This window comes from Mus caroli, unplaced genomic scaffold (genome assembly GCF_978045245.1).
Source record: "Mus caroli unplaced genomic scaffold, Mus_caroli_1 scaffold_5, whole genome shotgun sequence".
Taxonomy (NCBI): Eukaryota; Metazoa; Chordata; class Mammalia; order Rodentia; family Muridae; genus Mus; species Mus caroli.
This window is the reverse complement of record NW_028227260.1, coordinates 130313630-130326028: the sequence shown is the minus strand read 5'-3', so window position 1 is coordinate 130326028 and position 12399 is coordinate 130313630. Positions and strand designations below refer to the sequence as shown.

The 12399-nt window shown below is 46.3% G+C and overlaps 1 protein-coding gene across 14 annotated transcripts in view; it reads left to right on the top strand.

Annotated features, from left to right (window-relative positions):
- LOC115030086 (uncharacterized) overlaps positions 1–12399 on the top strand; it is a 101158-nt gene that overhangs the window by 60619 nt on the left and 28140 nt on the right. For 12 of the 14 annotated variants that reach the window (XM_085838216.1, XM_085838217.1, XM_085838215.1 and 9 more), the window contains 7 exons: positions 1951–2105; positions 4586–4740; positions 5200–5336; positions 7227–7382; positions 7840–7976; positions 8918–9057; positions 9868–10022. In XM_085838216.1, coding sequence (XP_085694342.1) covers positions 1951–2105; positions 4586–4735 — 305 coding nt within the window. In that variant the 3' untranslated portion in view covers positions 4736–4740; positions 5200–5336; positions 7227–7382; ... (1 more) ...; positions 8918–9057; positions 9868–10022. Of the gene's footprint in view, positions 1–1950; positions 2106–2563; positions 2702–4585; positions 4741–5199; positions 5337–7226; positions 7383–7839; positions 7977–8917; positions 9058–9867; positions 10023–12399 lie in introns of all 14 variants that reach the window. The other 2 variants (XM_085838219.1, XM_085838220.1) reach the window with 2 other exon arrangements.

Below are 12399 nucleotides of genomic sequence, written 5' to 3'. Positions count from 1 at the left end.
GTTCCACCCCGCTCAGCTGGCCATGGTAAGATATGAGCTGGTGTCCTAGGGCAGCAAAGCACCTCCCTCTCCAGTTTCTGAAGAGAAAACTCTGAAGTCCCAATTTCTGTTGGGGCCTGAGAAGTCAAGGAAGCCCAACTAGGCCCCCCCAGCAGCTCCTGCTGTCTGTAATCGGCCGCCATTTTTTGCCATTTCTTGGAATCATGGGAAGAGGGATAGTGGTACTATGAGTTTTGAAACCTTGTCCTCCTGGTGGCAGTAGAGCTGCACCCAAGAGCTTGTGAGTGCTTCTCCCCTGCCCTTCTTGTCTGAAAAAACGCCAAAGATGGCTGTCCCAACTTGTACCCAACATTCAGTAGTTTAAAAGGTATTTTATTTTATTTTTTGTCATCTGATCCATGTGAGGCCAATCTTAGGCCCTGTGTGGTGGGACTCTTTTCCTTCAGTTATGTAGGGTTTTTGCCATTTCTGTCTTTATAACTGTGAATTTTTACCCTTTCCAGATAGTTAATGGTCTTCAAATTTAGCATGATTAATTTTGTGTAGGTTTTACACGATTAAGTTTTGCTAGGAGATTTAGAAGCAAAGCACTGTGCTGAACCCTGGTTCTAGTTAAGTACATGAGGCAGGTTGGCATGGACCTTTCCTGGAGTCTTCTGTTTTTCCCCTAGGAGTTCCAGAATATCTAGGTCAATTTTACCATGCCCAGCAGACAGGAGCAGGTTTTACCTTGTTTTAAATAATGTCAGCCAACAAACCCTGGGCAGTTGATGATTATATCCCAAAGGCGATGTCCATGTTTCCCAGTTTTCTCCTCTCTCTGCCTTTATCCACCATGTTTAACCTTTGAAGAACAAGTCACTCCAAAGGAAGTATACCAGGTCTGAATGGAGAGGGTACAGTGGAGAATTACTGCTGATAAACAATAACAAAGTCTAGACATCCACAATCCTGTGCCTTTGTCTCTAGATATTGGTTATAGTATTTATTTTCAGGCTTGAGGGTGGGAGAGCTTTGGTCAAGGCTAGCCTTTGTGGGCATAAGTGGTGTCTTCCTACCATCCTGCAGGCAGAGCTACAGTGGAGAGCTATTAAAGTTTCATTCCCATGAATCCTAGTAGTAGGGAAACAATGTCAGTTGGAATACTTTGGGTTCCACACTGGGACCTAGGGCCTTTCCTCTAGAACAGGAGAAGTATGGGCACCAGGAATGGCTTTGAGCTGAAAAGGAGGACTAAAGGGCCAAAAAGAGAGCTGTAGGGACAAGCTGACACAGGAAGTTGTGGGCCAGGCTATTGGTTCTTCCTAACTGGGGCATGATAAGAAGAAACCCCAGGGAAGAAAATGCAGGCTCTTGCTGGACACTTCTGTCTCCACCTCTTTGTAGCATGTGTAACATGCTACACATTTTAAGCTATGCCTTCTTGCTAAGACCAGAGACTCCCAAGTAGTCCTGGCATACATTATGCAGTCCAAGCTCCTCTCCAAGATGCATGCCTTAGATGCCAAGGGAAAGTAGAAGACTGAAAGTATAATAAAAGTATAAAGACAATAACATGTATATGTAGTTAGGCCATAGGAAACGGAAATCAGACTGTAATGTAGGAAATTCTTGTGTCCCTGCTCCTGTGTGAAGTAATGAAAGCCCCATTGAGAATCAGGGACAGATCCATTTGGAAATCATAGTCATTGGAGAGACCTGTGTTTCTCCAAGTAGGCATGTATATAGCATTCAGTGTTGATAGGTATCTGCATGCTCTTTACAGAGCCTCTAAAGTGGGCCTGCCACAGGACACACAAGGCCTTTTGTCTGGGCCTTTTCTGTGGATCTCAAGGAGAGCATGATGTCCAGGGAAGTCTACGTGTGATCTGGGTAACCAGGGAATGACCTGACACCGAGGTTTGCTTCTGTTGAGGCACTGAGGTGGCAGTGTGTTCTTTTTCTCCCTAGAACTGGCCCCTGGGATTTGCTGCTCAGGACCCGAGTTCACTCAGACATCAGGAGCAAGAACTGGAGGCCCGGTGCTGCTGGATCCAGATGGGAGCCATGCCGGATTTGACCATTGCCTGCACAGACTTCTTCCCAGGAGAAGGGGAGTAAGGAAGGTGGGGCCTCAAAGCTTCCTGTCCATTCTGCTTGTCTGGCTATGTTTTTATATTTCTTTTTATCTGTTTAATTACTTATTTTGTACAAAATTTGGTCCAGCCTCCTTAGATATGGCATTGATATAAAATGCAAAATAGAAGCTAAATTCCAGGATTACAGCATTGCATACTTCTGACTCAGACAAGGAAGGCTAGAACAGCTCAGTTAGTGGATATTGCCTCTGTATTGACATTTTTTTCAGTCAGTGAGGGCAGGGACAGAGAGCTGCAGTCAGGACACCTTCTGTGCTGCGGGACAATACTGCCATCATGCGGAACAGGTTTCTTGTAGACCAGTGCAGGCACACATACCTTCTCCTCCATCCTGCTTCTCCTCAGCCATGTTGAAGCAGGGAAGATCAGGGGGGTTCGTGAATGGCGAAATTTGCCGTTTTTACTGTATTTCTCTCCTTCTGTAGGCAGATTAGCATCAGAGGACCTTTCAGAGTATTAACACAGACACCCGGTGACTGAGGTCCAGAACCAAGTGCACAGCTGTGCTGAGGTCCAGGGACAGGAAGCAGAGGGGCAGTTTCCACCCCGCTCAGCTGGCCATGGTAAGATATGAGCTGGTGTCCTAGGGCAGCAAGGCGCCTTCCTCTCCAGGTTTGATGAGAAAACACTGCAGTCCCAGGTTCTGTTGGGGCCTGAGGAGAAGTCAAGGAAGCCCAGCTAGGCACCCACAGCTGCGCCTGCTGTCTGTAATCAGCCGCCATCTTCCGCCATTGCTAGGAATTATGGGAAGGAGGACAGTGGCGCTGTGAGTTCTGAAACCGTGTCCTCATGGTGGCAGTAGAGCTCCATACTAGAGCTTGTGCGTGCTTCTCCCCCGCCCTTTGTGTGTGAAAAAACGCCAAAGATGGCTATGCTAACTTTCATCTAGCTTTGAGTAGTTTAAAAGTTATTTTTTTGTCATCCATTCCATGTGAGGCCAATCTAAGGCCCTAGGTGGTGGGACCCTTTTCCTTCAGTTATGCAGGTTATTTCCTTTTTCTGTCTTTGTAACTGAATTTTTACCCTTTCTAGATAGTTAATGGTCTTCAAATTTGGTATGATTAATTTTGTGTAGGTTTTATAAGACAATGTTATGCTAGGAGATTCAGAAGCAAAGGACAATGCTGAGCCCTGGCTCTAGTTAAGCACATGAGGCAGGCTGGACTGGGCCTTACCAGGAGACATCTGGGCCATGTTATCATGCCCAGCTGACAGGAGTAGGTTTAACCTTGTCTTAAGTACCATCAGCAAAGAAACACTTGGCAGTGGATAATTATATCCCAAAGGCGATGTTCATGCTTCCCAGTTTTCTCCTCCATTTGCCTACATCCATCATGTTTACCCTTTGAAGGACAAGTCACTCCAAGGGAAGTATACCAGGTCTGCATGGACAGGGTGCAGTAGAGAATTACTCGTGAAAAACAGTAACAAGCTCCTAGATATCGACGATCCTGGACCTTTGTCTCTAGATATTGGTTATAATAATTTTTTTTTTAGGCTTGAGGGTGAGAGAGGAGTATCCAGGATGGCCTTTGTGGACATATGTGGTGTTCTTCTGCCATCCTGTAGGCAAAGCTACAGTATTGAGCCATTACAGCTTCATTCCCATGAGTCCCAGCAGTGGGGAAACAATGCCAGGTAGGATACTTTGGGTTCCACACTGGGACCCAGTGCCTTTCCTGTAGAGCAGGAGAAGTGTGGGCACCAGTAATGTCTTGGAGCTGAAACGAAGCCTAAAGTCCAACAGCAGAGCTGTAGGGACAAGCTGACACAGGAAGTCGTGGGCCAGGCCTTTGGTTCTTCCTATCTGGGGCATGACAAGAAGAAACCCCAGGGAAGAAAATGCAGGCTTTGCTGAACACTTCTGTCTCCACATCTTTGTAGCATGTGTAACATGCAACACATTTTAAGCTATGCCTTCTTGCTAAGACCAGAGATTCCGAAGTAGTCCTGGCATACATTATGCAGTCCTAGCTCCTCTCCGAGATGCATGTCTTAGATGCCAAGGGAAAGTAGAAGACTGAAAGTATAATAAAAGTATAAAGACAATAACATGTATATGTAGTTAGGCCACGGGAAACAGAGATCAGATTGTAATGTAGGAAATTCTTGTGTCCCTGCTCCTGTGTGAAGTAATGAAAGCCCCATTGAGAATCAGGGACAGATCCATTTGGAAATCAGAGTCATTGGAGAGACCTGTGTTTCTCCAAGTAGCCATGTATATAGCATTCAGTGTTGACAGGTATGTGCAAACTCTTTACAGAGCCACTAAAGTAGGCCTGCCACAGGACACACAAGGCCATTTGTCTTGGCCTCTTATGTGGATCTCACACAGAGCATGTTGTCCAGGGTAGTCGAAGTGTGATCTGGGTAACCAGGGAATGACCTGACATGAGGTTTGCTTCTGTTGAGGCACTGAGGTGACAGTGTGTTCTTTTTCTCCCTAGAACTGGCCCCTGGGATTTGCTGTTCAGGACCCGAGTTCACTCAGACATCAGGAGCAAGCACTGGAGGCCCGGTGCTGCTGGATCCATATGGGAGCCATGCAGGATTTGACCATTGCCCACACAGACTTCTTCCCAGGAGAAGGGGAGTGAGGAAGGTGGGGCCTCAAAGCTTCCTGTCCATTTTGTTTGTCTGGCTATGTTTTTGTATTCCTTTTTATCTGTTTAATTACTTATTTTGTACAAAATTTGGTCCAGCCTCCTTAGATATGGCATTGATATAAAATGCAAAATAAAAGGTAAATTCTAGGAGTACAGCATTGCATACTTCTGACTCAGACAAGGAAGGCTAGAACAGCACCATTTGTGGACACTGCCTCTGTATTGACAGTTTTTTCAAACTGTGAAGGCAGGGACAGAGAGCTGCTGTCAGGACATCTTCTGTGCTGCGGGACAATACTGCCATCATGCGGAAAAGGTTTCTTGTAGACCTGCGCAGGCACACATACCTCCTCCTCCATCCTGCTTCTCCTCAGCCATTTTGAAGCAGGGAAGATCAGGGGGGTTCATGAATGGCGAAATTTCCCCGTTTTTACTGTATTTCTCTCCTTCTGTAGGCAGACTAGCATCACAGGACCTTTCAGAGTATTAACTCAGACCCTGGTGACTGAGGTCCAGTACCAAGTGCTCAGCAGTGCTGAGGTCCAGGGACAGGAAGCAGAGGGGCAGGTTCCACCCCGCTCAGCTGGCCATGGTAAGATATGAGCTGGTATCCTAGGGCAGCAAGGCGTCTCCCTCTCCAGGTTTGATGACAAAACACTGCAGTCCCACTTTCTGTTGGGGCCTGAGGAGAAGTCAAGGAAGCCCAGCTAGGCACCCACAGCTGCGCCTGCTGTCTGTAATCAGCCGCCATCTTCTGCCATTGCTAGGAATCATGGGCAGGACAGTAGCACTGTGAGTTCTGAAACCGTGTCCTCATGGTGGCAGTAGAGCTGTACACAAGACCTTGTGAGTGCTTGTCCCCCCTCCCTTCGTGTCTGAAAAAAACCGCCAAAGATGGCTAACCTAAGTTTTACCCAACTTTGGGTAGTTTTTAAGGTATTTTATTATTTTGTCTTGTTTTCCATGTGAAGCCAACCTGAGGCACTAAGTGGTGGGACTCTTTTCCTTCCATATGTAGGGTTTTTGTCATTTCTCTCTTTATAACTGTTGATTTTCACCCTTTCCAGATAGTTAATGGTCTTCAAATTTGGCATGGTTAATTTTGTGTAGGTTTTACAAGACAATGTTATGCTAGGAGATTCAGAAGCAAAGGACAATGCTGAGCCCTGGCTCTAGTTAAGCACATGAGGCAGGCTGGCCTGGGCCTTACCAGGAGGCTTCTGGTCCATGTTATCATGCCCAGCTGACAGGAGTAGGTTTAACCTCTTCTTAAGTACCATCAGCAAAGAAACACTTGGCAGTTGATAATTATATCCCAAAGGCGATGTCCATGCTTCCCAGTTTTCTCCTTTCTCTGCCTTCATCCTCCCTGTTTACCCTTTGAGGAAGAGTCAGTCCAAGGGAAGTATACCAGATCTGAATGTATAAGGTGCAGTGGAGAATTACTTCTGAAAAACAGTAACAAAGTCTTAGATATCCACAATCCTGGGCCTTTGTCTCTGGATATTGGGTATGATAATTTTGTTTTTAATGTTGAGGGTGGGAGAGGAGTATCCAGGATGGCTTTTGTGGATATCTGTGGTGTCCTACCATTTTGCAGGCAGAGCAACAGTGCTGAGACATTACAGCTTCATTCCCATGAGTCCTCACAATCATGAAATAATGCCAGGTAGGGTAGTTTGGGTTCCACACTGGGACCCAGTGCCTTTTTCCTCTAGAGCAGGAGAAAGTGTGGGCACCAGTAATGGCCTTGAGGTGAAAAGGAAAAATAAGGGTCAAATGCAGAGCTGTAGGGACAAGCTGACACAGGAAGTTGAGGGCCAGGCCTTTAGTTTATCCTATCTGGAACATGACATGAAGAAACTCCAGGGAAGAAAATGCAGGCTCTTGCTGGAGACTTCTGTCTTTTCCTCTTTGTGGCATGTGTAACATGCTACATATTTTAAGGTATGTCTCCTTGCTAAGACCAGAGAGTCCCAAGTAGCCCTGGCACACATTATGTAGTCCAAGCTCCTCTCAGCAATGCACGTCTTAGTTCCCAAGGGAAAGTAGAAGACTGAAAGTATAATAAAAGTATAAGGACAATAACACAAGTATGTAGTTAAGCCATAGGAAACCGTTATCGGCTTGTAATGTAGGAAATTCTTGTGTCCCTGCTCCTGTGTGAAGTAATGAAAGCCCCATTGAGAATCAGGGACAGATCCATTTGGAAATCAGTCATTGGAGAGACCTGTGTTTCTCCAAGTAGGCATGTATATAGCATTCAGTGTTGATAGGTATCTGCATGCTCTTTACAGAGCCACTAAAGTAGGCCCGCCACAGGACACACAAGGCCTTTTGTCTGTGCCTCTTGTGTGGATCTCACACAGAGTATGATATCCAGTGAAGTCTAACTGTGATCTGGGTAACCAGGGCATGACCTGACACTGAGGTTTGCTTCTGTTGAGGCACTGAGGTGGCAGTGTGTTCTTTTTCTCCCTAGAACTGGCCCCTGGGATTTTTCTGCTCAGGACCCGAGTTCACTCAAACATCAGGAGCAAGTACTGGAGGCCCAGTGCTGCTGGATCCAGATGGGAGCCATGCAGGATTTGACCATTGCCTGCACAGATTTCTTCCCAGGAGAAGGGGAGTGAGGAAGGTGGGGGTCTCAAAGCTTCCTTTCCATTCTGTTTGTCTTGCTATGTGTTTATATTCCTTTTTATCTGTTTAATAACTTATTTAGGACAAAATTTGGTCCAGCCTCCTTAGATATGGCATTGATATAAAATGCATATAGAAGCTAAATTCTAGGAGTACAGCATTGCATACTTCTGACTCAGAAGAGGAAGGCTAGAACAGCTCAGTTAGTGGACACTGCCTCTGTATTGACATTTTTTTCAGTCACTGATGGCAGGGACAGAGAGCTGCAGTCAGGACACCTTCTGTGCTGCGGGACAATACTGCCATCATGCGGAAAAGGTTTCTTGTAGACCTGCGCAGGCACACATACCTCCTCCTCCATCCTGCTTCTCCTCAGCCATTTTGAAGCAGGGAGGATCAGGGGGTTCATGAATGGCGAAATTTCCCCGTTTTACTGTATTTCTCTCCTTCTGTAGGTAGACTAGCATCACAGGACCTTTCAGAGTATTAACGCAGACCCTGGTGACTGAGGTCCAGTACCAAGTGCGCAGCTGTGCTGAGGTCCAGGGACAGGAAGCAGAGGGGCAGGTTCCACCCCGCTCAGCTGGCCATGGTAAGATATGAGCTGGTGTCCTAGGGCAGCAAGGCGCCTCCCTCTTCAGGTTCTGATGAGAAAACACTGCAGTCCCAGGTTCATTTGGGTCCTGAGGAGAAGTCAACGAAGCCCTGCTAGGCACCCGCAGCTGCTCCTGCTGTCTGTAATAGGCCGCCATCTTCTGCCATTGCTAGGAATCATGGGCAGGAGGACAGTGGCACCATGACTTCTGAAACCGTGTCCTCATGGTGGCAGTAGAGGTCTACACAAGAGCTTGTGAGTGCTTCTCCCCCGCCCTTTGTGTCTAAAGAACCTCCAAAGATGACTGTGCTAATTTTACCCAACTTTGTGTGGTTTAAAAGATATTTTTTCTTTTTGTCATCCATTCCATGTGAGGCCAATCTAAGGCCCTCGGTGGTGGGACCCTTTACCTTCAGTTATGCAGGTTATTTCCTTTTTCTGTCTTTGTAACTGAATTTTTACCCTTTCTAGATAGTTAATGGTCTTCAAATTTGGCATGGTTAATTTTGTGTAGGTTTTACAAGACAATGTTATGCTAGGAGATTCAGAAGCAAAGGACAATGCTGAGCCCTGGCTCTAGTTAAGCACATGAGGCAGGCTGGACTGGGCCTTACCAGGAGGCTTCTGGTCCATGTTATCATGCCCAGCTGACAGGAGTAGGTTTAACCTTGTCTTAAGTACCATCAGCAAAGAAACACTTGGCAGTTGATAATTATTTCCCAAAGGCGATGTCCATGCTTTCCAGTTTTCTCCTCCATTTGCCTACATCCATCATGTTTACCCTTTGAAGGACAAGTCACTCCAAGGAATGTATACCAGGTGTGCATGGACAGGGTGCAGTAGAGAATTACTCGTGAAAAACAGTAACAAACTCCTAGATATCGACGATCCTGGACCTTTGGCTCTAGATATTTGTTATGATAATTTTTTTTTTTTAGGCTTGAGGGTGAGAGAGGAGTATCCAAGATGGCCTTTGTGGACATATGTGGTGTCCTTCTGCCATTCTGCGGGCAGAGCTACAGTGCTGAGGACTACATCTTCATTCCCATGAGTCCCAGCAGTGGGGAAACAATGCCAGGTAGGATACTTTGGGTTCCACACTGGGACCCAGTGCCTTTCCTGTAGATCAGGAGAAGTGTGGGCACCAGGAATGTCTTGGAGCTGAAAAGGAAGACTAAAGTCCAACAGCAGAGCTCTAGGGACAAGCTGATACAGGAAGTCGTGGGCCAGGCCTTTGGTTCTTCCTATCTGGGGCATGACAAGAAGAAACCCCAGGGAAGAAAATGCAGGCTTTGCTGGACACTTCTGTCTCCACATCTTTGTAGCATATTACACATGCCACACATTTTAAGCTATGCCTTCTTGCTAAGACCAGAGACTCCCAAGTAGCCCTGGCATACATTATGCAGTCCTAGCTCCTCTCCGAGATGCATGTCTTAGATGCCAAGGGAAAGTAGAAGACTGAAAGTATAATAAAAGTATAAAGACAAGAACATGTATATGTAGTTAGGCCACGGGAAACAGAAATCAGACTGTAATGTAGGAAATTCTTGTGTCCCTGCTCCTGTGTGAAGTAATGAAAGCCCCATTGAGAATCAGGGACAGATCCATTTGGAAATCACAGTCATTGGAGAGACCTGTGTTTCTCCAAGTAGGCATGTATATAGCATTCAGTGTTGACAGGTATCTGCATGCTCTTTACAGAGCCACTAAAGTAGGCCTGCCACAGGACACACAAGGCCTTTTGTCTGGGCCTCTTGTGTGGATCTCACACAGAGCATGTTGTCCAGGGTAGTCTAAGTGTGATCTGGGTAACCAGGGAATGACCTGACATGAGGTTTGCTTCTGTTGAGGCACTGAGGTGGCAGTGTGTTCTTTTTCTCCCTAGAATTGGCCCCTGGGATTTGCTGCTCAGGACCGGTGTTCACTCAGACATCAGGAGCAAGCACTGGAGGCCCGGTGCTGCTGGATCCAGATGGGAGCCATGCGGGATTGGACCATTGCCTGCACAGACTTCTTCCCAGGGGAAGGGGAGTGAGGAAGGTGGGGGCCTCAAAGCTTCCTTTCCATTCTGTTTGTCTTGCTATGTTTTTATATTCCTTTTTATCTGTTTAATTACTTATTTAGTACAAATTTGGTCCAGCCTCCTTAGATATGGCATTGATATAAAATGCAAAATAGAAGCTAAATTCTAGGAGTACAGCATTGCATACTTCTGACTCAGACAAGGAAGGCTAGAACAGCTCAGTTAGTGGACACTGCCTCTGTATTGACATTTTTTTCAGTTAGTGAAGGCTGGGACAGAGCTGCAGTCAGGACACCTTCTGTGCTGCGGGACAATACTGCCATCATGCGGAACAGGTTTCTAGTAGACCATCGCAGGCACACATACCTCCTCCTCCATCCTGCTTCTCCTCAGTCATTTTGAAGCAGGGAAGATCAGGGGGGTTCATGAATGGCGAAATTTCCCCGTTTTACTGTATTTCACTCCTTCTGCAGGCAGACTAGCATCACAGGACCTTTCAGAGTATTAACTCAGACCCTGGTGACTGAGGTCCAGTACCAAGTGCTCAGCAGTGCTGAGGTCCAGGGACAGGAAGCAGAGGGGCAGGTTCCACCCCGCTCAGCTGGCCATGGTAAGATATAAGCTGGTGTCCTAGGGCAGCAAGGCGCCTCCCTCTTCAGGTTCTGATGAGAAAACACTGAAGTCCCAGTGGGGCCTGAGGAGAAGTCAAGGAAGCCCTGCTAGGCACCCACAGCTGCGCCTGCTGTCTGTAATTGGCCACCATCTTCTGCCATTGCTAGGAATCATGGGCAGGAGGACAGTGGCGCCATGACTTCTGAAACCGCCACCTCATGATGGCAGTAGAGCTCTACACAAGAGCTTGTGAGTGTTTCTCCCCCGCCCTTTGTGTCTAAAAAACCGCCAAAGATGGCTGTGCTAATTTTACCCAACTGTGAGGCCAATCTAAGGCCCTAGGTGCTGGGACTCTTTTCCTTCAGTTATGCAGGTTATTTCCTTTTTCTGTCTTTGTAACTGAATTTTTCCCCTTTCTAGATAGTTAATGGTCTTCAAATTTGGTATGATTAATTTTGTGTAGGTTTTACAAGACAATGTTATGCTAGGAGATTCAGAAGCAAAGGACAATGCTGAGCCCTGGCTCTAGTTAAGCACATGAGGCAGGCTGGCCTGGGCCTTTCCAGGAGACATCTGGTCCATGTTATCATGCCCAGCTGACAGGAGTAGGTTTAACCTTGTCTTAAGTACCATCAGCAAAGAAACACTTGGCAGTTGATAATTATTTCCCAAAGGCGATGTCCATGCTTTCCAGTTTTCTCCTCCATTTGCCTACATCCATCATGTTTACACAAGAGCTTGTGAGTGCTTCTCCCTGACCTTCCTGTCTGAAAAAAACGCCAAAGATTGCTGTCCCAAATTTTACCCTACTTTGAGTAGTTTAAAAGGTACTGTGTTTGTTTTGTTTTGTGTTCCATGTAAAGCCAATCTGAGGCCTGTGTGGTGGGACTCTCTTTCTTCACTTATGTAGGGTTTTTGCCATTTCTTTCTTTATAACTGTTGATTTTTACCCTTTCCATATAGTTAGTGGTCTTCAAATTTGGAATGATTAAATTTGTGTCGGTTTAACATGATAAAGATATGGTAGCAGATTTAGAAGCAAGGAGTGTGGTGAACCCTGGTTCTAGTTAAGTACATGAGGCAGGGTGGCCTGGGCCTTTTCCAGAGGCTTCTGTTTTTTCCTCTGGGACTTCCAGAATATTTAGGTCCATTTTACCATGCCCAGCAGACAGGAGCAGGTTTTACCTTGTCTTATATAATGTCAGCAAAAAAACACTTGTCAGTTTATAATTAGATTCGAAAGACAATGTCCATGCTTTCCAGTTTTCTTCTCTTTTGGTCTACATCCACCATGTTTACCCTTTGAAGAACAAGTCACTCCAAGGGAAGTATACCAGGTCTGAATGGAGAGGGGACAGTGGAGAATTACTTCTGAAAAACAGTAACAAAGTTCTAGACATCCATGATCTTGTGCCTTTGTCTCTGGATATTGGTTATGGTATTTATTTTCAGGCTTGAGGGTGAGATGGAGTATCCAGGATGGCCTTTGTGGACATATGTGCTGTCCTCCTGCTATCCTGCAGGCAGTGATAAAGTGCTGAGCCATTACAGCCTCATTTCCTTGAGGCCTAGTAGTGCGGAAAAATGCCAGGTAGGATACTTTGGGTTCCATACTGGGACCCAGTGCTTTTCCTCTAGAGCAGGAGAAGTATGGGCACCAGTAATGGCTTTGAGCTGAAAAGGCAAAATAAGGGCCAACAGCAGAGCTGTAGGGACAAAGTCACACTAGAAGTTGTGGGCCAGGCCTTTGGTTCTTCCTATCTGGGACATGACAGGAAGAAA